General features: G+C 41.7%; 2 protein-coding genes across 2 annotated transcripts in view; one reads left to right on the top strand and one right to left on the bottom strand.

The window, feature by feature from the left end:
• LOC106090060 (GTP-binding protein Di-Ras2) overlaps positions 1 to 27172 on the bottom strand; it is a 227016-nt gene that overhangs the window by 190837 nt on the left and 9007 nt on the right. The window lies entirely within an intron of this gene.
• LOC106090059 (uncharacterized) lies at positions 8682 to 26484 on the top strand. The gene is made up of 3 exons (XM_059368840.1): positions 8682 to 8717; positions 25678 to 25907; positions 26055 to 26484. Exons 1-3 carry the CDS (start codon positions 8682 to 8684, stop codon positions 26482 to 26484), a joined length of 696 nt encoding a protein of 231 aa, XP_059224823.1.

Below are 27172 nucleotides of genomic sequence, written 5' to 3'. Positions count from 1 at the left end.
TACAGACTAATTCGAACCATACTTGGTACAGTTGCTGAAAGTCGTAACAGAACGCCGCATCCAAATTTTCGGTCAAATCGGATAAATATTGCGGCTTGTAAGGACTCAAGAAGTCAAATAGGGTGATCGGCTTTTATGGGCACTATATCTGGTTAAAGACCGATTCGGACCGTACTTGGTACAGTTGTTGGAAATCATAACGGAACGCGACATGCAAAAATTCAGCCATATCGGACAAGAATTGTGTCTTGTAAGAGCTCAATAAGTCAAATCGAGAGATCGGTTCATATGGGAGCTATATCAGGTTATAGGCCAATTTAGACCTTACTTGGCACAGTTGTTGGAAGTCATAACAGAACACTATGTGCAAAATTTTAAGCAAATCAAGCAAAAATTGTGGCTTTTGGGGGCTTAAGAAGTCAAATCGGGAGATCGGTTTATCTGGGGGCTATATCCAAATCTTAACCGTTATGGCCCATTTGCGACCTACATCAATATAAAGTATCTGTGCACAATTTTAAGCAGCTAGCTTTATGCGTTCGACCGCTATCGTGATTTCGACAGATGGAATGGCTTGATCGAATCATAATGTCTAGACGATCCAGAATATATATTCATTATGGGGTCGCAGAAGAGAAGGCTCACAGATGTTGGCCACTATGTAGACGGCCGGGACGCTCGAAATAGGTCGAGTGCGAGGGACCGCCGCCAACGGCACAGTCTTTGCTTGACGGAACCCTAGTATTGCCATCTGGAAGATCATGTTACACGGACGGATCAAAGCTAGAGGACAGAGTGGGCCTGGGGGTTACATTGAGTACCCAGGGACTGAGATTTGTCTTAGACTGCCTGACCATAATACGGTCCTGCAGGTTGAGATCCGGGTGATCACGGAATGCGTGAAGTGGTGTGGTGCTAACGCGAGGACGTCGATTGTGAACATCTTTTCCGACAGTAAAATTGACATAAGGGCGATAACAAACAGGACGGTAGTGTCACGAACGGTCTAGCAGTGTAAGAAGGAGATTAACGCCTTCTCTGAATATTGGAAAGTACGCATCGTTTGGGTGGCGGGCCATAACGGAGTAAGGAGAAATGAAAGGGCAGACGATTTGGCGGTAAAGGCCAGAGGACTGCCGTCAATAATCTTGATTAACCCGAACCCTTTCGGGTCGACGCAGTCCGAGTTAAGGGAGTGACGATTGCGCATCCAAAGGCGAAAATCCTATGGGGGGATCCAGATCGTGAAAAGACGAGGCTATTACTGAGAGAAAGCAAGAAGGAAGTCAGTATAGCTATGGAATCATAACGGAACACATAGGACTACGAGCTCACTTATGTAAAATCGGTGCGGCAAGTGATGGCATGTGGGGTAGATGATGAGACGTTGGAGCATTTCCTTTGGCGTGTAACAGATACCGGCACTTAGGTGGAGACACAATATCAGATATGAACCAACTTAGGGGAGTGGTATTGAATACAATTAAGGATTTTGTAAGTAGCACGGAATTCCCAACTTAAAATTTTCTTTTCAGAGGTTACTTTATAGCTTTTAGAGCGCACGACAAGATGATTACTGGCTTAGGTGTATGTCCATAGTGGCATGGGTCGGATTAATATCTGCACCCTCTTTTCAACCTAACCCAACCTAAGTATTTTTCAATATTTTATTGATAGGTATTTATGAATGGTCACATCTTATTGTAGTTTAGTTATATACCTGTGCTTGCACGTGTACATTGCAAATTGTTTCATACTTCCAAATAAATGACCCCTCATAAATGCAGTTTCTGTAACAAAATCCTTCCTTACAGATAGCCAACGGAAAAACACACATCACTAAAACATCAACGGAGTGGCTATATCTAAAACCTCCAAAGGGCAGTTTAGCATAAATGAATGGGTGTTTATAAGTTTCCTACCACAATTGTAAACATTACATAACCATTTGGTTCTCACAAATTTTCTTTAAATCTGAGAATCATAAAAAAAGTCGTCAAAGGATTTTCTAATGACTATTCCACATGAGGTACTTTCACGATGAGGTACCGATTTTTACGATCAATATCTCATATTTTGTTCTTATCAGAAAGTTTTATAAATATTTTTTTGGTTGTTTCTCTTTTGAGACGAACTCAATGATCGGAGATGCAAATGGGAAAGGAAAGCCAAAGATAGCAACACACACCAATCACTATGGGACGCGTTTCGTCTTTGGTTAGCAGACTTTTCAACCATTTTAGGTGTGATGGCTTCAAGGGACGTGCGTTGGTATGTTGTATTTGAATCGTATTAATAGCGAAAACGCATCTATGATACAATTGCCACATTAACCACGCTCGACTACTCTGTCTATTAGCTGTACTTTTCCCAATGCATGTATTTTTGTGTAATGACAGTCTTTCTTTCTGTGGCAAATTACACTTCTTCCGTACTACACATGATTTTGTGCATCTGTTGGATGTTGTATTAATGACCTCGAACGCCAGACAACGGTTGAGGTTTCAATGGTCTCAAAAAGTCATTTTGGGTTACCATAACATGTTGTCATGTACCAGTCATAAGATGGATCAAATTTCAACCAAATCAGATGAAAATTTAGGCTTCTAGGAGCTCAAGAAGTCAAAACTGGAGATCGGTTTATATGGGGGTTATATCTGTTTAAAGCCCTCATATGGAGGCCACCATGGCGCAGATATTAACATGTCCGCCTATGATGCCGAACGCCTTGGTTCAAATCCCGGAGTGAACATCAACAAAATTTTCATCGGTGGTTTTCCCCTTACTTATGCTGGCTACATTTGTAAGTTTTCCTGTCTTGTTAAAACTTCTCTACCAAGTGTTATAGCTATGCGGCACGCCGTTCGGACTAGTCATAAAAAAGGAGGCCCCTTAACATTGAGCTTAAACTTTAATCGGACTGCACTTATTGATATGTGGGAAGTTTACCCCTGTTCCTTAATAGACGGATCCTCTCATGACCATCAACAAACGTGTTCATTATGGTCTGAATCGGTCTATAGCCTGATACAGCTCCCATATAAATCGATTTCTCTATTTTACTTTTTGAGCCCCCCAAAGGGCGCAATTGTTATTTGAATTGGCTGACATTTTATACAGGTCTCCAACATATAATTTTATTGTGGTCCGAACCGGACCATACCTTGATATCGCTCTTATTGCAGAGCAAATCTTTTCTTTTATCCTTTGTTTGCCTAAGAAGAGATGCCGGGAAAAGAACTCGACAAATGCTATTCATGGTGGAGGGTATATAAGATTCGGCCCGGCCGAACTAAGCACGCTTTTACTTGTTTAATATTAAAATGGAACATACGTTATTTTAGTCATTAATAGGCAAAAGTTCATTCGTTCGTGCAACAGGAAATAACTTTTAAGAAAAAAAGTCAAAAAGTCATCACCCTAATGCTCATAGACACATTCGGCACCCTTTTTTTCCAAACTGACCCAACCTAAGTGAGAAAGCTTAAAAAAGGTCGATCACAAAATTGTCCATCCAAAGGGTTCAGAAGGCATACTATCCATCCTCCTTTCATGAAATTCCGAGTTCCATATTGAATGCAGTTCTTACAGATCTATCTTCAGTTATAACCTTCAGAGAAACCAACCGTCTGTTTATACCCTACACCACTATTGTGGTACAGGGTATTATAACTTAGTGAATTAGTTTTTAACACCCAAAAGGAAGAGAGATAGACCCATTGATAACCATACGGATCGACTCAGAATCACTTTCAGATTCGATTTAGCTATGTCCGTCTGTCTGTCCGTCCGTCCGTCTGTCCATGTTAATTTGTGCACAAAGTACAGGTCAAAATTGGTTTCGCAAATTCCATTCTGGAGATTTTTCACTTAAAGATAAGCCACGTTCAGGTCGGCCAAATGGAGTTGATGATGACCAAATCAAAGCATTAATCGAATTGGATCGTCATGTAACTGAGCGTGAGATAGGAGAGAAGTTAAATATACCAAAATCAACCGTTCATTATCACATAAAAAGTCTTGGACTGGTGAAAAAGCTTGATATTTGGGTACCACATGTATTGAAAGAAATTCATTTAACAAACCGAATCAACGCTTGTGATATGCACCTTAAACGCAATGAATTCGACCCGTTTTTAAAATGAATCATAACTGGAGATGAAAAATGGATTATTTACAACAACGTTAGTCTAAAACGATCATGGTCCAAGCATGGTGACCCAGCTCAAACCACTTCAAAAGCTGATATCCACCAAAAGAAGGTTATGCTGTCTGTTTGATGGGATTGGAATGGTGTGGTATATTTTGAGCTGCTTCCAAGGAACCAAACGATTAATTCGGATGTTTACTGTCAACAATTGGACAAATTGAATACAGCCATCAAGGAGAAGCGACCAGAATTGGTCAATCGTAAAGGTGTCATATTCCACCAGGACAACCCTAGACCGCACACATCTTTGGTCACTCGCCAAAAACTGAGTGAGCTTGGCTGGGAACTTTTGATGCATCCACCATATAGCCCTGACATTGCACCATCAGACTACCATTTATTTCGATCTTTGCAGAACTCCTTAAATGGTAAAACTTTCGGCAATGATGAGGCTATAAAATCGCACTTGGTTCAGTTTTTTGCAGATAAAGGCCAGAAGTTCTATGAGCGTGGAATACTAAATTTGCCACGAACATGGCAAAAGGTTATCGAACAAAATGGCAATTATATATTTGATTAAAGTTCATTCTAAGTTTTATTAAAAATGCATTTACTTTCTTTAAAAAAATCCGCAATTACTTTTTGGGCAACCAATAAGTTCGTCCGATTTTCAGTAATAATGCAATAAAATGGTAATTTCTTAACCGATTTTCCCGAAATGTGAAAGGAAGGAGATTACTGGCAAATTTCATGGAAATCGGTTCAGATCTAGATATAGCACTCATATGTATATATAGTCCGATTTTCACTCCTAGAGCCACTGCAAGCACATTTATTGACCAGTCGTGCCAAAATATTGCACAACGCTTTGCTCGATGACTACCACTATACATATAGAGTTTGGTCAAAATCGGTTCAGATTTAGATATAGCTCCCATATAAATGTTCGTCCGATTTCCAGTAATATCGCAATAAAATGGTCTTGTATTAACCGTTTTTCTCGAAATTTGGCAGCAGAGATTTTTTTGGGACTATCCACATTACTGGTAAATTTCATGGAAATCGGTTCAGATTTAGATATATGTCTCATATGTATATATAGTCCGATTTTCACTCCTAGAGCTACTGCAAGCACATTTATTGACCAATCTTGCCAAAATTTTGCACAACGCTTTCCTCGACGACTTCGACAATATTTGAGAAGTTGGTTCGAAATCGGTTCAGATTAAGATATAGCTCCCATATATATGTTCGTCCGATTTGCAGTAATATTGCAATTAAATGATCTTTTATTAACCGATTTTCTCGAAATTCGGCAGGAGGGAGTTTCTCTTGACTCTCAATATTACTGATGAGTTTTGTGGAAATCGGTTCAGATTTAGATATAGCTGTCATATATGTATATCGCCCGATTTTCACTTCTAGAGTCACAGCAAGTGCATTTATTGATCCATCTTGCCAAAATTTTGCAAAACTCTTTCCTCGACGACTGCCACAGTATCTGAGGAGTTTGCTCGAAATCGGTTCAGATTTAGATATAACTCTCATATATATATGCTCGTATGATTTTAAAAAATATTGCAAAAAAGTGATCATTTGTTATCTAGTTCTGTCGAAATTTTGCAGAAAGGATTTTCTTATGATTCTCAATATTACTGGTGAATTTCGTAGAAATCGGCTCAGATTTAGATATAGCTGTCATATATGAATATCACCCGATTTTCACTTTAGGAGCCACTGCAAGCGCATTGTTTGACCAATCTTGCCAAAATTTTGCACAACGCTTTCCTCGACGACTTCGACAATATCTAAGAATTTTGCTCGGAATCGGTTCAGAATTAGATATAGCTTCCATATATAAGTTCGTTAGATTTTGGGTAATTTTCCATAAAGTTGTCATTTGTCTACCGTAATTCTTGCAGTTTGAACATATTTGCTCGCCGAGGTCCATCAAAATTGGTTCAGAATTGGATATAGGTTCCACATTGTACTTATAGGGTAGGTGTAGGGCATTATACAGTCGGCACCGCCCGACTTTTGCCCTTCCTTACTGGTCTTGCGTTAAAATATGGCCGAGCCAAAATGAATTCTATTTTGTTTGAATATTCGATTTAAAATCTATGCACTATGGTTTCCGATACATTATTTGCTACTTCGTTATTTGCTTGGGCTTTTCCCCCATTGCAAATGCGATTATGCGCATTCTAATGCATTTCAAGGCAAATGCAATATTTTACACATGAAATGAGTTTTAATTTCCAATGCAACAATCGCTATCGATGTGGCATCTGTAGTGGCATCAAAGCTAATTCAAATGGAATTATCCAAACAGTGGTGATATTTGCAATCCTTTATTCACTGTGACTGCTATCACATGTTTAGTGGTGTGGCGTGGTATGATTTTGTCAGGGATTTCATGGAATGTTTTTGTGTGTTTTTGTATTGGTTAAAAATTAAATGCAATAGAAATTACTAAAACAATCGATGACATGAAACACTGATGGGAGCTAAAGGCTATTTAAATTCAATAAACCAATTTGGGGAGCTTTTATAGGGGAATAACGAAATTAGTTTACCCCTGACCTTTGGCAAAGGGTATAAAAATTCAAAATTTGCATGCTTCATAAGTTTTTTCTAAACTTTTTCAAAAGAGATGTTAGAAATATTTTTTTTTTATTGCAAAATTACAAAAATAAATGGTTATCCCTTTTTTTTATTTCGTAGAACTCTTGACGAATACTACCAAAGATAGATTCCTTTGCAAGAATTTTTGTACAACTAATCATTTCGGCATGTATCCTTGTGTTTGAAAGCAATCTCATTCTGATTTAACTGTTGAAGTAGAACAAATTGGCTTCTATCTGCTACAGAACTTGGTATCGGTTTGCATATGCAAGCCTTTCATTTGAATGATTGAATTTAAGTTGTTGTTACATTCTTTCCATTTGGGTTGCCTCAAATTTCTTCCACATGAGGACGCAGAGTATATTTTTCGGACAGATTATAAAACTCAGTTACACATAAATACTTTATGGCTTCAAGTTTGTTAATCTACATAGAGTAGAAAAATGGTATTACAGCTATGGCTTAAAAGACGATTAGATATTGAGTAAACTTGGGCATGATTCGTCTGCCATGGGCAATCTGAACTTTTATCATCAGTTTTCACCGATATCCATTCGTCGAAGGCCATTAAGGAAATTGTGTCTGAGCCGAAAATCCTCTGGGCGATAAGAAGTTTCGACTCCTTTAAGTCGCCAGGCCCTGATGATATATCACCGGTTGAACTACAAGCTGTGTCTGATAGGCTTAGGGAGATATACGCTGCTTGTATCAGAATACCATGAATGATATCCATTCATCGGAGGCCTTTAGGGAAATTGTGTCTGAGCCGAAAATCTTTTGGGCGATAAGATGTTTCGACTCCTTTTAGTAGCCAGGCCCTGATGATACATCACCGGTTGAACTTCCAGCTGTGTCTGATAGACTGGTTCCCTGGCTAAGGGAGATATACGCTGCTTGTATCAGAATGTCATGAATGATATCCATTCGTCGGAGGCCTTAAGGGAAATTGTGTCTGAGCCGAAAATCCTCTGGGCGATAAGAAGTTTTGACTCCTTTAAGTCGCCAGGCCCTGATGATATATCACCGGTTGAACTACCAGCTGTGTCTGATAGGCTTAGGGAGATATTCTCTGCTTGTATTAGAATGTCATGAATGATATCCATTCGTCGGAGGCCTTTAGGGAAATTGTCTCTGAGCCAAAAATCCTTTTGGCCGATAAGATGTTTCGACTCTTTTAAGTCGCCAGGCCCTGATGATATATCACCGGTTGAACTACAAGCTGTGTCTGATAGACTGGTTCCCTGGCTTAGGGAGATATTCTCTGCTTGTATTAGAATGTCATGAATGATATCCATTCGTCGGAGGCCTTTACGGAAATTGTGTCTGAGGCGAAAATCCTTTTGGGCGATAAGAAGTTTCGACTCCTTTAAGTCGCCAGGCCCTGATGATATATCACCAGAACTAGCAGCTGTGTCTGATAGACTGGTTCCCTGGCTTAGGGAGATATACTCTGCTTGTTTCAGAATGTCATGAATGATATCCATTCGTCGGAGGCCATTAGGGAAATTGTGTCTGAACTGAAAATCCTCCGGGCGATAAGATGTTTCGAATCCTTTAAGTCGCCAGGCCCTGATGATATATCACCGGTTGAACTACCAGCTGTGTCTGATAGACTGGTTCCCTGGCTTAGGGAGATATACTCTGCTTGTATCAAAATGTCATGATTTTCGTCCTATTAGTTTGTCATCCTTTATGCTGAAGACTCTTGAGAGGTTGATAGAAACATATCTTAGGGCATAGATCCCTGGAGATCGCCTGTAGCAGCAGTAGAATGCATATAGTAAAGGCAGATCCACTGAAGCAGCCCTTCACAACCTAGTCGGCTACATATAGGGTACTTTCGCTAACAAGTAGGGCATCTCTTGACATTGGAGGTGCTTTCAATAATGTTAAACCGACGTCAATCATGGAGGAATTGGAGTTTCCAGGCATCAACTCTACCGTAAAAAAGTTTATTAATAATTTACTCACTAAAAGCAGGCTTGGGATCTTTGGATCTAGAATGATGGGACAGCAGAGGAACACCTCAAGAAGGTTTACTGTCTCCTCTACTTTGGAATATGGCCATTAACCATATATTATTGTCTCTGGAAGAAAAAGGCGTAAAAGGGGTCGCGTATGCTGAGGACGTGCCAATTGCGGTTAGGGGAAAGATTCCCAGCACTCTAAGAGATATACTTCAGGAAGCTCTATGTGCAACAGCGAAGTGGGCTTCCAAAAGTGGTCTGGGTATATATCCGTGCAAGACAGAAGTAATTCTGTTCAGCAGGAGATACGAGTCTCTGACTCCTTAGGTGAAGAGTATGATCCATTTACAGAAAGCGCAAAATAACTTGGTATTTTGCTGAAGAGGAAATTGAACTTCAAATCCAACATTTTGGATAAGGCAAAAAAGGCCACTCTTGCCCTATACAACTGCAAGAGAGTCAGCCATGCTTTGGGTATACACAGCGTGTCATGCTTTGGGTATACACAGCAGTTGTCAGACCTATAATGCTATATGGTGTTGTGATGTGGTGGACGGAGCTTCAAAAGTCCACCTACTGCTCAATATTTAATCGGATCCAAAGGATGGCTTGTTTGTTCATCACAGCCGCACTGAGGACGGCACCATCTGATGCACTGAATTTAATGGTACACCTTATGTCTCTGGACATTGTGGCTAGACAAATTGCAGCGACCACTGTCATGAGGTTAAGGAAGCTTTCTCATTGCTCATGTTTGTGTTTTGCTGGACAGAAAATTTAACTTCAAATTCAACATTTTGGAAAGGGCATGAAAGGCCACTCTTGCCCTATACACCTGCAAGAGAGCCAGCTATTGGCAAAAGTTGGGGATTTAGACCGCGTGTCATGCATTGGGTATATACTGCAGTTGTCAGACCTATTATGCTATATGGTGTTGTGGTCAGGTGGACAGCGATTCAAAAGTACACCTACTGCTCAATACTAAACCGGATCCAAGGGATGGCTTGTTTGTGCATCACAGCTGCACTGAGGACGGCACCATCTGATGCACTGAATTTAATGCTTCATCTTATGCCTCTGGACATTGGGACTACCCAAATTGCAGCGACAACTGCCATAAGGTTAAGGAAGCTTTCTCATTGCTCATGTTTGTGTTTTTCTGGACAGAAAATGGACTTAAAATCCAACATTTTGGAGAGGGCATGAAAGGCCACTCTTGCCCTATACACCTGCAAGAGAGCCAGCCATTGGCAAAAGTTGGGGATTTAGACCGCGTGTCATGCGTTGGGTATATACTGCAGTTGTCAGACCTATTATGCTATATGGTGTTGTGGTGTGGTGGACGGCGCTTCAAAAGTCCACCTACTGCTCAATATTTATCCAGATCCAAAGAATGGCTTGTTTGTGCATCACAGCTGCACTGAGGACGACACCATCTGGACATTGGGGCTACCCAAATTGCAGCGACAACTGCCATAAGGTTAAGGGAGCTTTCTCATTGGTCATGTGGCGGTTACGGACACTGTGTTATGCTTGATACAATATCCAATGTTCCAGGCAGTGTGGATTCCAACCTACCTTATCCACTTTTTGATAAAAATTACTGTACCACTATTCCTGATAAAACCGATTGGAACTACGATAACGCAGGTAACAGATGTTATATAGACTTCTATACGGATGGTTCCAAATTAAACGACCAGGTGGGCTTTGGGGTGTACTCTAAAGATGTAGAACTGGTCATATCAAAAAGGTTACCCAACCACTGCAGTGTGAATCAAGCGGAGATCCTTGCAATTAAGGAAGTGGTGGTATGGCTAAGTTATAATGCCATTACGACGATTGGCATAAATATCTTCTCAGACAGCCATTAAATCCCTGGAGAACATATTTCTGAACACAAAAACCGCCCTCGACTGTCGCAGATCTCTCAACAAGATGGCTGAACAGTTCAAAATTCACCTGTTCTGGGTGCCGGGCCACAGAGATATCCCAGAGAATTGTAAAGCGCACGAGCTTGCGAGAGTAGGACCTACCCTACACATTCCAGGGACACTGGAATATGTGGTTATGCCTTTAGCGACATGTAAGCCAAGTTTTCAGGACCAGGACCGAAGGACAACGAATGATAGATGGTCACAAAGAGGGGGCTGTTAGCATTCGAAAACTATGTGGTCTGGTCGAGACTTGAAGAGGTCTACTGCTTTGCTGTCATTAGCTAGAACAGACGTTTGAGTCATTGTGTCCGTCATGACAGGTTACTGTCTAATCGGAAAACAGGCTGACAGACTGAAGGTAACGAATTTTGCAGAAGCTGTAAGGACATCTAAGAAGAAGAGACTATAGAACAACTTCTATGTATGTGTCCCGCACAAGCAGTTAGAATGGGCTCCATTTTAGGTTCTCATTTCTTGGAGAACCTGCCTGATTTAGCGGATGTGAACATTCGCAAGTTATTGGGCTTTTTAAAGCGATCTGGATGATTCAACGGTAGGAACTAGAAGATATCTTCCTTCTTCTGTTCCTGTGGTATCACAATGGACGAAAACATCTAAGTGAGTCTGATGACAGACTGCCACTTGAGCCTAACCTAACCTAACAGTGGGGGTTTTTGAAATTTGTTTGTCCTTTGGGAATTTGCCCAAGTTAAAACCGAGCCGCTAGGTTAAGGCAGATTTAACTTTGGTGAAACTACAGTAACGCAGAGGTTAGTATGTCCACCTATGACGCTGAACGCCTGGGTTCGAATCCTAGCGAGAACATCAGCAAAAACATTTTTTTCAGCGGTGGTTATCCCCTCCTAATGCAGGCGATATTTGTGAGGTGCTATGCCATGCCAAAATTTCTCCCCAAAGAGGTCGCAGTATGGAACGAGGTTCGGACTTGGCTATAAAAAAGAGACCCCAAAACTGTCTCCCCATAGAGGTTGCAGTACGGAACGCGGTTCGGAGTTGGCTTTAAAAAGGAGGTCTCTTATCATTGAGGACAGCACTCTTTGATGTGTGAGTAGTTTGCTCCTTTTCCTTAGCAGAATGTTAATGGGCAAATTTGCATTTTTGACGTCTTCAAATCAGACTCACTTTTATGGTATATACAGGAATGGAGATGCCTTTTAGCTCCTGCCGCACAGGTGCTCGCACTGAATATCGTTATTCGACGTCTATACTAACAAGACAAGGGGAATAAAGTTTTCACTTGGTAGATGTAGCAATTGCTATTTAATATCACATCATTCTGCTTCTGGTCATGAGTCGTTAGGCAGACAGCATAGTAATACTTGTGGCATAGTCCGCAGTCAGAAATATTCGAAGACCCAAGGTTTTCGTCAACAACTAACACGTTTCGTTCGCATCCTAACGCACACTAGCTCGCATCCTAATGTGACTCGTTCGCATCCTAATCCGATTCGTGTGCATCTTCAAACTGACTTCTTCGCAATCTATAGCATCTAACACATCTTCATCAGGGGACATGTTCGCATCCTAACGCAACTCCGCATCCCTAATTGTACTCCAACAATCAGGTTTGTTGTAATTTGTTTGGCCTTTGGGAATTAGCCCAAGTTACACCGAGCCGACACGCTAAGATAGATTTAGGATTAGGACAAGTGGAATATAGTTCTCGCTTGGTTGATGCAGCAATTGCTACTTAATATCACATCTTTCTAATTCTGGTCATGAGTCATTAAGCAGACAGCATAGTAATACTTGTGGCATAGTCCACATTCCGAAATATTCGAAGTCCTAAGGGTTTCGTCACCAATTAACGCGATCCGTTCGCATCCTAACGCGACTTGTTCGCATCCTAATCCGACTCGTGTGCATCTTAACACTGATTTGTTTGCAATCTAACGGGACACATCCTCATCAGCGTACTCGCATCCTAACGCTGACTTGCTCGCATCCTAACGCGACTCGTCTGCATCCTAACGCTGACTAGTTTGCATCTTAACCCGACTCGTTCGCATCGCAACGCGACTAGTCCGCATCCATACTACAATACACACCCCTCTCCCTTAATTCAGCTCCTATTTATCCAGACCCCAGCCAAAAGCAACGGTGAGACCAAAGGTGCGCGCATAAACTAAATCCAAGACTCTGAATAAACCCGCTGCGAGAAGACAGCCGAATGCCAAACAATCCGAATACTAGCCGAATCTTTAACCAATAGAAAGCTTAACAATCCCGGCCCGTCCGAATACAGAAGACATATACCGAGTTTATCCAACCGAGTGGCTCAATTCCACAGAACAGGTACATACCGGCTAAAAGCATTTCACTGACTGACACCAAGCAACACCCTGCACCGAAGAACTCCATCTTGAATTGTAAGTAAAGGGAGATTTTTTATGAGCTACAGGAAAGTTAAAAAAAAAAACAAGAAGTAAAATAGAGAGATCGATTTATATGGGAGCTGTATCGGGCTGTAGACCACATTCAGACCATAATAAACACGCATGTTGTTGTCATGAGAGGATCCGTCGTACAAAATTTCAGGCAAATCGGATAATAATTGCGACCTCTAGAGGCTCAAGAAGTCAAGACCCAAGATCGGTTTATATGGCAGCTATATCAGGTTATGAACCGATTTGAACCTTATTTGACACAGTTGTTGAAAGTAAGAATAAAATACGTCATGCAAAATTTCAGCCAAATCGGATAGGAATTGCGCTCTCTAGAAGCTCAAGAAGTCAAGTCCCCAGATCTGTTTATATCATTGCTATATCAGGTTATAAACCGATTTGAACCATACTTGGCACAGTTGTTGAATATCATAACAAAACACCTCGTCCAAAATTTCATTCTAATCTGATAAGACGTGCGCCCTCTAGAGGCTCAAGAAGTCAAGTATCAAGATCGGTTTATATGACAGCTATATCAGGTTATGGACCGATTTGAACCATACTTGGCACAGTTGGTGAATATCATAACAGAACACGTCGTGCAAAATTTCATTCCAATTGGATAAGAATTGCGAACTCTAGAGGCTCAAGAAGTCGAGACCCAAGATCGGTTTATATGGCAGCTATATCAGGTTATGGACCGATTTAAACCATACTTGGCACAGTTTTTGGATATGGTAACAAAACACGTCGTGCAAAATTTCATTCCAATTGGATAAGAATTGCGAACTCTAGAGGCTCAAGAAGTCGAGAGCCAAGATCGGTTTATATGGCAGCTATATCAAAACATGGACCGAAATGGCCCATTTACAATACCAACCGACCTACACTAATAAGAAGTATTTGTGAAAAATTTCAAGCGGCTAGCTTTACTCCTTCGGAAGTTAGCGTGCTTTCGACAGACAGACGGACGGACGGATAGACGGACGGACATGGCTAGCTCGATCAAGAATATATATACTTTATACGGTCTCAGACGAATATTTTGAGTAGTTACAAACAGAATTAGGAAATAGTATACCCCCATCCTATGGTGCAGGGTATAAAAACATAAAATTCAGAAAAATGTATGACATCTTTATTTGAATCCATGGTGCGGTGCATTTAATTTAATGTTTCAAGATTATTTCATGCAAAGGTTGACCGTGATTGCGCCTCAACACATTCCAACATCTTGGCCAGTATCTCACGAATAAATGCTTCAATGTTGTCTTCCAATGCGTCAATTGAGGCGGGCTTGTCTGTTTAGCCATGAGCTTTAACATAGCTCCACAAAATATAGTCTAAAGGCGTTAAGTCGCACGATCTAGGCGGCTAATTGACCGGTCCCGAACGTGAAATAAAAAGTTAACCGAACTCGCCTCTCAATAAGTCCATTGTTACGCGTCCTGTGTTGCATGTGGCACCGTCCTGTTGAAACCACATGTCATGTAAGTCAAGCTCTTGCATTTTGGGCACAAAAAAGTGGGATATCATCTTAGGACAGCGCGCAACATTCACAGTTACATTACGATTCGCATCGTCTTTGAAGAAGTACGGTCCAATGATGCCTCCAGCCCATAAACCGCACCAAACTGTGACTTTCTCTGGATGTATAGGCAGCTCTTGCAATGCTTCTGGCTGATCTTCACTTCAAAATCGACAATTCTTCTTATTTGGGTACCTATTGAGCCAAAAATGAGCTTCGTTTTAAAATGGAAGAAGCGCGTGATGAACTCTCTTAAAAGATGCTCAGTATGCTTTGACATATCATCATGAATAGACTTACTAACGAGCAACGCTTGCAAATCATTGAATTTTATTACCAAAATCAGTGTTCGGTTCGAAATGTGTTCATTCACCGTAACGTTGCGTCCAACAGCATCTTTGAAAAAATACGGTCCAATGATTCCACCAGCGTACAAACCACACCAAACAGTGCATTTTTCGGGATGCATGGGCAGTTCTTGAACGGCTTCTGGTTGCTCTTCACTCCAAATGCGGCAATTTTGCTTATTTACGTAGCCATTCAACCAGAAATGAGCCTCATCGCTGAACAAAATTTGTCAAAATTTGAACACATTTCGAACCGAACACTGATTTTGGTAATAAAATTCAATGATTTGCAAGCGTTGCTCGTTAGTAAGTCTATTCATGATGAAATGTCAAAGCATACTGAGCATCTTTCTCTTTGACACCATGTCTGAAATCCCACGTGATCTGTCAAATACTAATGCATGAAAATCCTAACCTCAAAAAAATCACCCTTTATTAATAAAACGAGAACGACCGCCACCCATCGCACCTGAAGAAATTGACCTCCCACGGCAAACCCGAGTAGTTCAGTTCAGTTATCTGGCAGATGCAGCCTCCACAACTCCTACAAGCAAGGATTAATGGCAACGTGGATATTCAAACAACAATAATAAAACCTTTTTTGCGTACCCTGAAAGCGCTTTATAAGTGTGTTATTATTTAAGGTTTGTAGCTCTTGAACAACTGCCGCCCTCACAAATTCTGCAAAAATCGTTAGTTTCAAACTATGATTCAAGAATGGTTTTTGAATTCAGAAATACCTTCCGACATTAACTCTGAGAACGGCATAAATCTGAGCTTGTTACACACTAACGGGATTGCGTTACCTTCTCGATTTGCCGTTAAAGATATAGACTAACGATGATGTTTTCCTGAAAGTCCATGTCCTACTTTACAAATGTCCACAACAGTTTTTACCAATAAGCTCAACGTATAAAAACATGTGGACTTATTTCCAATTTTTCCCCCTTTGGCCTACTGTGCGACGTTATCAGCTCTAGCAACAACCTTTAGCCTCTTTTCTCGAAAGACTTTAGAATCCGATTGATAGCTAAATTAAAATTTAGCCATAAACGTTTCATAAAGCAACAGGGGCTATTGATAACCAGAAGCCACAAAAGAAGGAATAAAATCCCTATTTGCATGATCCGGCCCTTTTGCATCTAATCAACCCAATTCATATCACAAGAACACCATGTATGGACTCCAACTACACGTTATTACCACTTCTATGTCTAAGACGGCCACCTTAGTGAAGATGCTCACACCCGAATTCGCTTCGATGTAGCCAACCACACCATGATAGGCAATGTCAACAAATCGACCCTTATTGTAAGCATTCTAATGGCTGCACACCATTAAAGGGTAGAGATGGGCCCTCATATAAGTGTCAATAACTCTTTTTAGGGTCTTCAAAATGAAGTCTGTTAGACTCAATGTGATTTTTCGTCTTCAAACTCAAATCATTCGACCTTTGAACCAAATCAGTTATATCTTTCGCTTTTTTATACCCACCACCGAAGGATGGGGGTATATTCATTTTGTCATTCCGTTTGCAACACATCGAAATATCCATTTCCGACCCTATAAAGTATATATATTCTTGATCAGCGTAAAAATCTAAGACGACGTAGACATGTCCGCCCGTCTGTCCGTCTGTCTGTTGAAATCACGCTACAGTCTTTAAAAATTGAGATATTGAGCTGAAATTTTGCACAGATTCTTTTTTTCGTCCATAAGCAGGTTAATTTCGAAGATGGGCTATATTGGCCTATATCTTGATATAGCCCCCATATAGACCGATCAGCCGATTTAGGGTCTCAGGCGAATAAAAGCCACATTTATTATCCGATTTTGCTGAAATTTGTGACAGTGAGTTGCGTTGGGCCCTTCGACATCCTTCGTTAATTTGGCTCAGATCGGTCCAAATTTGGATATAGCTGCCATATAGACCGATCATCAGATTTAGGGTCTTAGGCCCATAAAAGCCACATTTTATATCCGATTTTGCTGAAATTTGTGACAGTGAGTTGCGTTGGGCCCTTCAACATTCTTCGTCAATTTGGCCCAGAACGATCCAGATTTGGATATAGCTGCCATATAGACCGATCCTCCGATTTATGGTCTTAGGCCCATAAAAGCTACATTTATTATCCAATTTTGCTGAAATTTAGGACAGTGAGTTGCGTTGAGCCCTTCGACATTCTTCGTCAATTTGGCCTAGATCGGTTCAAATTTGGATATAGCTGCCATATAGACCGATCCTCTGATTTATGGTCTTAGGCCCATAAAAGCCACATTTATTATCCGATTTGGATGAAATTTGGCACAGTGAGTTGTGTTAGGCCCTTCAACATTCTTCGTCAATTTGGCCCAGATCGATCCAGATTTGGATATAGCTGCCATATAGACCGATCCTCCGATTTATGGTCTTAGGCCCATAACAACTACATTTATTATCCGATTTTGCTGAAGTTTAGGACAGTGAGTTACGTTGAGCCCTTCGACATTCTTCGTCAATTTGGCTTAGATCGGTTCAAATTTGGATATAGCTGCCATACAGACCGATCCTCCGATTTATGGTCTTAGGCCCATAAAAGCCACATTTATTATCCGATTTTGCTGAAATTTGGGACAGTGATTTGCCTTAGGCCCTTCGACATCTTTCTTCTATTTGGCCCTGATCGGTTCAGATTTGCATATAGCTGCCATATAGACCGATCTCTCGATTTAAGGTTTTGGGCCATTAAAAAGCGCATTTATTGTCCGATGTCGCCGAAATTTGGGACAATGACTTGTGTTGGGCCCTTCGATATTTGTCTTCAATTTGGTTCAGATCGGTTCAGATTTGGATATAGCTGCCATATAGACCGATCTCTCGGTTGAACAATGACTTGTACTTATAAGCATTTGGTCTAAATCGGATGATATCTATAAAGCTGCTATGGGGCATAAGGTATGCATTTTTCACTGGATTTTGACGAAATGTGGTTCACATATATACCCGAGGTGGTGGGTATACAAAGTTCGGCCCGGCCGAACTTAACGCCTTCTTACTTGTTTCGAATTTATTTCGTCTAGGATTTTCTTAATGTCATAATGCGTACAGCGGGCGTATGAGATTTCAAAGATAACAATGGTGGTAGCTTCATAGTTGCTTACGTCAACTATGACAGCGTTGAGATGCCCGTATAGGCACACATTTTGGACATATACAAATATAACAAACCTTCTTACTTCAGTTCTATATTTAGTGTAAATCCTACCGACAATGTGAATATTGAGCCCATGCGAATGCTTGAGGTGTTATGGGCCCATGCGAGTAGGACATCTTATCCATTTATCAAAGCTCGAAGTTTAATAGTTGTAGTGACAGTTGCCACGAAGGTCTAATAAAACATGGAGCAAGTATAAAGAAAGTCCTGTAAATGAATCACTAAAATGTGTGTGTGTGTGTGTGTGTCCAATAGGTGTTACATGGAAAATGAAAAAAAAAAATACAAGACATGTAAATCACTTAAAGGCACACTGAAACCTTGAAAATATATCGTTCACTTAGTTGACAACATTGACAATAAAAATTGCATGAAAATTTATCAAGGACAATATTAACACTCTGGAGTGATTTATTTACTTAGCAATATGTGTACCGAGTGCATAAAAAGCTGCAATGAACAGTGGTTACAGAGCAAAAAAATCAAGGAAATAATTTTGTAACTTCGAAACCCGTTTTTGGCTATGCCATCTCCTAATAGGTGTTTGTCTTTTTTTATAGCCATTGACGATAGCTACAGTGGTAGTTTCTTCTAGGCGTTTGTTGTTAGCGTCTTTTTCTAGTGGAGCCGGAATAGGCTTACCATTGACTCTACAGCTGCAGTGATGGCAACATGCCATACACTTTTGTTTGCTACTAAAGCTTCGACTAGTGGAGTGACTGCAGCGGGTTTCACTAGTCGACAGGCGACTAGTCTGCGGAGGCTTCTGATGGAAGACATCCGGTTCAATGCTAAAGGAGAAGATTGGGCCTATATGGAATTCCCATGCCATTTGTCTGAGCAATCGCCCTTCTCTATCAAACCAATAAGCGATTTGTTTTTAAATTAAGGGAAGGCTTGGTGCGATGGAACCTGAGACTCTCACCAATAAGGAGAGACAAGTCCTTATGTGTGTGTTTATGCAGGTACCTACCATGTTAGCTTAATCCTGCAAGTTTCTTAACCCCGCATGAATACGAAGTGTCGACCAACGCTCCCATACATAACCGAAGCTACCATGAGTATCAATTTGAGATCACGTTGTTTAGACGTGTCCTCCCCCTTGGGAGAACACTCTCACCGTTTTATAAGTCAAGGCACCCGGTTGAGTGCATGCAACTCCACACCGAGCATCGAAACGCCCTTCCTTCTTTTTAAGGTGATAAACCACTGCCAACATGTGGCTCCCAATTGCTAAAGGAGAAGATTGGGCCTATATAGCCTTCCCATGCCATTTCCCAATCGCCCTTCTCTATCAAACCAATAAGCGATTTGTTTTTAAGTTAAGGGAAGGCTTGGTGCGATGAAACCTGATACTCTTATAAATAAGGAAAAACAAGTCCTTATGGTGTTTTATGCAGGCACCTGCCATGTTGGCTTAACCCTGCAAGTCTCTTAATACCGGGTGAATTCGATGTGTCGACCAACGCCCCCATACATAGCCGAAGCTAGCATGAGTACCAATTTGAGTTCACGTTGTTTAGAAGTGTCCTCCCCCTTGGTTAGGAGCAGAGCACTATCCAAACTCTCACCTTTTAATGAGCCACAGCTCCCGGTTGAGTACATGCAACCACACACCGAGCATCGAAACGCTCTCTCTGCGTTTTTAGGTGATAAACCACTGCCATCCCGAGGCTCCCAACTGGGGCCTCACCATAAGTCAGGCTGGAAACGAAGTTCCAGGGGGTCCTGACTCTGGAAAGACCACGTAGCTTTCCTTCTCTGCTTCCAGTTGAACTTCAAACAGCTCCGAACTGATCGCCCATGGGATGACGTTGTAAGCGTCATCTCATTTCTACCCAAATACAGCAAAAAAGGTAGTACAACCCAAAAACTCAGTGCAACTCGAATAATTAGGAGTTCAACCGAACATTAGGAAACACGACATACGTTCCATTATTTGCAAGGAATATCGGAACAATGTCGTGTGAAATCTTCATAAGCAAACGTATAAACATTCAAGAGAAAAACTCCACAGAAGCTTATACAAAGAGTAAACTTCCCACCATATCCAAAGACTCCATGGCACAGCAGTCATCAGTGACCCACCTTCACCTGTATAGTTAACAGAGCATCCCTTATCTAAGCATATCTTCTTCGCCACAAGACTTCAACAATAGTATAGCAGTCATTCGCGACCCACGCTCACCGGTGAAGTCAACAGTACACTCCTCATCCACTCCTCATCTACTCCTCATCTACTCCTCATCCACTTCTCATCCACTCCTCATCCACTCCTCATCCACTCCTCATCCACTCCTCATCCACTCCTTATCCACTCCTCATCCACTCCTCATCCACTCCTCATCCACTCCTCATCCACTCCTCATCCACTCGTCATCCACTCCTCATCCACTCCTCATCCACTCCTCATCCACTCCTCATCCACTCCTCATCTACTCTTCATCCACTCCTCATCCACTCTTCATTCACTCCTCATCCACTCCTCATCCACTCCTCATCCACTCGTCATACACTCCTCATCCTCTTCCACTCCTCATCCTCTTCCACTCCTTATCCACTCCTCATTCTCATCCACTCCTTATCCACTCCTCATCCACTCCTCATCCACTCCTTATCGACTCCTCATCGACTCCTCATCCACTCCTCACCCACTCCTCATCCACTCCTTATCGACTCCTCATCGACTCCTCATCCACTTCTGATCCACTCCTCATCCACTCCTTACCCACTCCTCATCCACTCCTCATTCACTCCTCATCTACTCCTTATCCACTTCTTGTCCACCCTCATCCACTCCTAATCCACTCCTCACCCACTCCTCATCCACACCTCATCCACTCCACTCCTCATCCACTCCTCATCCACTCTTCATCCACTCCTCATCCACTCTTTATTCACTCCTCATCCACTCCTCATCCACTCCTCACCCACTCCTTATCCACTCCTCATCCTCATCCTCTTCCACTCCTCATCCTCATCCTCATCCACTCCTTATCCACTCCTCATCCACTCCTTATCCACTCCTCATCCACTCCTCATCCACTCCTCATCCACTCCTCATCCACTCCTCATCCACTCCTCATCCACTCCTCATCCACTCCTCATCTACTCTCCATCCACTCCTCATCCACTCCTCACCCACTCCTCATCCACTCCTTATCGACTCCTCATCGACTCTTCATCGACTCCTCATCCACTTCTGATCCACTCCTCATCCACTCCTTATCCACTCCTCATCCACTCCTCATCCACTACTCATCCACTCCTCATCCACTCCTCATCCACTCCTCATCCACTCCACATCCACTCCACATCCACTCCTCATCCACTCCTCATCCACTCCTCATCCACTCCTCATCCACTCCTCATCCACTCCTCATCCACTCCTCATCCACTCCTCATCCACTCCTCATCCACTCCTCATCCACTCCTCATCGACTCCTCATCGACTCCTCATCGACTCCTCATCCACTTCTGATCCACTCCTCATCCACTCCTTACCCACTCCTCTTCCACTCCTCATCCACTCCTTATCCACTTCTTATCCACTCCTCATCCACTCCTCATCCACTCCTCATCCACTCCTCATCCACTCCGCATCCACTCCTCATCCACTCCTCATCCACTTCTTATCCACTCCTCATCCACTCCTCATCCACTACTCATCCACTCCTCACCCACTCCCCATCCACTCCTCATCCAATTGTCATCCACTGCTCATCCACTCCTCACCCACTCCCCATCCACTCCTCATCCACTGCTCATCCACTCCTCATCCACTCCTCATCCACACCTCATCCACTCCTCATCCACTCCTCATCCACACCTCATCCACTCCACTCCTCATCCACTCCTCATCCACTCGTCATCCACTCCTCATCCACTCTTCATTCACTCCTCATCCACTCTTCATCCACTCCTCATCCACTCCACTCCGCCCGTATCGGCGCTTGCTGCATCGTTTTATGGTCAAACTGTCGGAAAAAATATCCGTTCCTCTGTTTTCAATGTAGATCCCCAGGCCCACCCTGTCCTCTAGCTTTGATCCATTCGTGTTACATGAACTTCCAGATGGCAATACCAGAGTTTCGTCAATCCAAAACTGTGACGCTGGCAGCAGTGCTTCGCACTTGACCTCAAGTATCCGATCGAATTCTCCTTCATTCTATTCAGCTTTCCTACACCGCAATGGTGTTAGCTGCTTCTATCCTCTATCCACTCTCCTATCGCCTTAATTTCATAGCCTCTGTTGCTCCGCACACTAAATTTGTTTGTCTATGAGTCGGATATTTAGTGCTTTAGTGGGCATGGTGTTATGGCCCCGTATGCCAAAAAAAAATAAAACATTCTCTGAACCTGATGTACTATTCTTATGTTCCACTCTTCCTTCATCGCAGTCCATCAAACTACTGAAGTGTAAGTAAATACTGATCTAATTACGCTCTTGTAGATCCAATGAACTATCCTCGGATTCAGGCCCCATTTCTACGTATTTACCCAACATCTGTTAGCCTTCTCGCTACGCTGTCAAATGTGAAATATCCATTTCAGTTTGCCGTCCAACATCACTCCTTAGTATTTGATCTTCTCAAATATCGAAATCGTCTACTGGCAGATTTCAGTCTTCTCTTAGTAAACATTAAGACCATTTTATTGTAGTTAGCTTTACGCGTTTTACAGTTATCGTGGTTTCGAGATCGAATCAGAATGCCGAGATGATCCAGAATATATATACTTTATGGGGTCTCACATCATTATTTCGAGGTGTTACAAACCCCCCATCCTATGGTGGTGGGTATAAAAACATCTACCGAACATATGTGCCGTTCTTGACAAAGTAGGGCTGCAGAAAAAGGTCTTTGGTTGATATGGGAAAAACTTGTAGACCTTTTGGTCGATTCACCTATAGATGCTTAGGTTGAAGTGTTGTATCCCATGTTTAAGCTTTAAGATATCATTTTGAAAGTATAAAACAAATAGAGTTAACAAATCTATTAGTATAGATCTGAATTAAACCTATAGCCCTAAATCACATGATCATTTTAAACAACAACCTATTTTAAACAAGTAAGACCGTGCTAAGTTTGGTCGGGCCGAATATTATATACCCTCCACCATGGATCGCATTTGTCGAGTTCTTTGCGTGGTATTTCTTTTTAGGCAAACAAAGAACAATGAAAAAGAACTGTTATGCTATTGGAGCTGTATCAAGTTATAGTCCGATTCGGATCATAAATGAATTGAATGCTGAACATTGTAGAAGTCATTGTGTAATATTTCAGTCCATTCGGATAAGAATTGCGCCTTGTAGGGGCTCAAGAAGCATAATCAAGAGCTGCATCAAGCTGTAGATTGATTCAGACCATATTGGGCACGCATGTTGAAGGTGATGGGAGAAGACGTTGTACAAAATTTCTGCCAAATCGGATGAGAATTGCGCCCTCTAGAGGCTCAAGAATTAAAGATCCCAGATCGGTTTATATGGCAGCTATATCAGGTTATTTACCGATTTGCGCCATACTTAGCACAGTCGTTGAAAGTAATACCAAAACACCTAATGGCAAATTTTAGCCAAATCAGCCGAGCATTGCGGACTCTGGCGGCTCAAGAAGTCAAGATCCAAGATCGGTTTATATGGCAGCTATACCAGGTTATTAAACGATTGGAGTCATACTTTGTACAGTTGTTGGAAGTGATACCAAAACACCTTGTGCAAAATTATAGCCAAATCGAATAGGCATTGCGCCCTCTAGAGGCTCAAGAATTCAAGACCCCAAATCGGTTTATATGACAGCTATACCAGGTTATGAACCGATTTCAACCATGCTTAGCACAGTTGTTGGAAATCACATCATAACACCTCATTCAAAATTTGAGCCGAATCGGATGAAAATACCGCCCTCTAGTGGCTCAAGAAGTCAAGATTAAAGATGAGTTTATATGGCAGCTATATCAAAACATGGACCGATATGGCCCATTTACAATCCCAACCGACCTACACTAACAATCCAGTGCTTGAAATCCAAAATTTAGCTTTAGCTTTAGTCCTTCGAAAGTCAGCGTGCTTTTGACAAACAGACGGACGGACATGGCTAGATCGACTTAACATGTCATGACGATGACGAATATATATACTTTATGGGGTCTTAGGCGATTTTTTCGAGGAGTTACAAACAGAATGACGAAATTTGTATACCCCTATCCTATGGTGGAGGGTATAAATAACAATTTTGGGGTGCAGAGAAGCGCAACGGTCCAGGTAGTCTAATCGGATAGGAAGGAAAGTCAAGACCCCAGATCGGTTTATATGACAGGTATATCAGGTTATAGACCGATTTCAATCATACTTAGCTCAGTTGGAATTGAAATCACAACAAAACACCTCATTTGAAAATTCAGCCAAATCGGATGAAAATTGCGCCCTCTAGTGGCTCAAGAAGTCAAGATCCAAGATGGGTTTATATGGCAGCTATATCAAAACATGGACCGATATGGCCCATTTACAATCCCAACCGATCTACACTAATAAGAAGTATTTATCCAAAATTTCAAGCGCTTAGCTTTAGTCTTTCTAAAGTCAGCGTGCTTTCGACAGACAAACGGACGGACGGACATGGCTAGATCAACTTCAAATGTCTTGACGATCATGAATATATGTACTTTATGGGTTCTTAGGCGAATTTTTCGAGGAGTTACAAACAGAATGACGAAATTAGTATACCCCCATCCTATGGTGGAGGGTATAAAAAGCATTTCTAGGGTGTAGGGAACCACTCCGGTCCAGCTAGTCTACAATAAATCTCATTTCTTGTTTCATGACAGCTATATTATAGCGTTTTTTGCCTCCATAGCTTTTCCTGTATGACGTGCATAAGCTTCACCTTATCTATGGAGAATCCGGACATAAGCATATCACAAACGTAATGAACTAAAACTGTTGTACACCATAATTGATGGATGAAAGCAATATCGAGCAGTTGTTGGACATTAAAGTACTTCAGATATCATTTTAAGTGCTTGGTTGGCCACTTATGGCATAATTTGTATAATTTTTTTCAAGACTAAAAGCCAAGTACCGAAGTGAGATTCAAAAAAAAAAACTTGTAGAGACAAAAGTACACACACACACACACTTACTTATGACCCTCTAAGACATATGGCTAGCCGCACCGTTGATGGATAGTCTAGATCAGTGATAACCACATAGATTCTTTTGTGTGTGTGTGTGTGTGTGTGATTGTGCGTTTACCCATCTTTGATCTGACATTAGACCACTTAACCATTGATTGTTTAGAAGATTTGGCTTATAAATACTTTGAGGCAGTTCAACTAAATCATCATTGGCACAGCAGCCAACCCAAGATCAAGAGTAAACAAAATAGAAATTGCTACAATTTGATTTTGTTTCAAATTTTTTCTAAACAAATAAATAAAATAAAAATGGTAAGTGTTCTCAAAACTTTAATAAAGTCCCTAAAAGGATTATTAAATAAAAAAAAAATATTCAAATTCCCTTGGCAGAAACTTTTCGTAACCCTATTGGCCTTGAGCCTAGGCGCTGTGGTCTTCGCCCAATCAAATGGTATTGATGCAGCCGGAGACGAACCCTCTCAGGAATATTTACCCCCCACCGAGGAGGCAAATGCTGCCAAATTGGCTGATGACGGTTATCGCTATAAGACTATCAGAAAATTGAAATATCGTGCCCGCCATCGTCGTGAGGTCAACCAAGAGTATTTGCCTCCAGTCAATGAACCCTCTAAGGAATATTTGGCTCCCTCAGAGGAACAAGCCGAAACCAAGTTGAACGATAATGGCTACCGCTATAGAACCGTTCATAAACTGAAATTACGCTCCCGTCATCGTCGTGATGTCTCTGAGGAGTACTTGGCTCCCGTCAATGAACCCACTCAAGAGTATCTACCCCCTGGCGAGGAGAAGGCCGAAGATGGTTATCGCTACAAGACTGTGCGCACCTTGAAATTCCGTTCCCGCCACAGACGTGATGTTTCGGAAATTGAACAACCTTCCAAGGACTACTTGCCCCCAGTCGATGTGGAATTGGCCCCTGATCTAAAAACTGTTTTGGGTGATGATGGCTACCGTTATAAAACTGTGCGTCGTTTGAAATTCCGTCGTCATAGACGTGAAGCTGATATGGCTGCTGCTGCCGATAAAGACGCCGCTGCCGCCTACTTGCCTCCGGCCGAAGAGATGCCTGCCGATGAAGCCAATGCTGATATGCCTGAGGCCAAGAGTGCTGAATTGGCCCAGGATGGTTATCGTTATAAGACTGTGCGTCGCATCAGATATCGTTATCGTCAATAGGAGGTATATACCAAAAGGAAATATGAAAAAATGATTCTTGAAAATGTTGTGATCATATAAGGTAGAAAATTTAAAGGAAATATAAAAGCAAGGAATAGAAAAAATATTCGAAAACAAAACTTTGTGAACTTTTTCCTTAGGATAGTGAAACCACATTCCCGAGAAACTATAATCTGAGGGTATGCCTCTAACTCTAGCGGTGGATTATGCCAAGGTCTTAGTCGTTTAGATATCAACGTTGCTCCGATTAAGGCCCATTGTGATTCCTCATCTTCCCTTCCCTCTCCTTCCGATGAATTGCGAGTCAAATATGAATCCGATACAAAGGGGAAAAAATGGGGAAAAAGTTTCTGGGGTCCCCCCTTACCCAAAACACCCCCCAAACAGGATTTATTTATTGACCATGGCAATATAGGACTTAAACCAGTTAAGGCGTGCTAAGTTCGGTCGGGCCGAATCTTATATACCCTCCACCATGGATCGCATTTGTCGAGCTCTTGCCACGGTATCTCTTTTTAGGCAAAGAAAGGATAAAAAAAAACAAGTTATGGTTCATTTCGCACCATAATTGTACTGAATATCGGAGACCATAGTAGAAGTCATTGTGTAAAATTTCAACCAAATATTGGGTTGCCCAAAAAGTAATTGCGGATTTTTCATATAGTGGGCGTTGACAAATTTTTTGACA

The sequence above is a fragment of the Stomoxys calcitrans genome, chromosome 5, assembly GCF_963082655.1.
Source record: "Stomoxys calcitrans chromosome 5, idStoCalc2.1, whole genome shotgun sequence".
Taxonomy (NCBI): Eukaryota; Metazoa; Arthropoda; class Insecta; order Diptera; family Muscidae; genus Stomoxys; species Stomoxys calcitrans.
The sequence above is the reverse complement of the archived record's forward strand: the minus strand, read 5'-3'. Positions and strand labels throughout refer to the sequence as shown.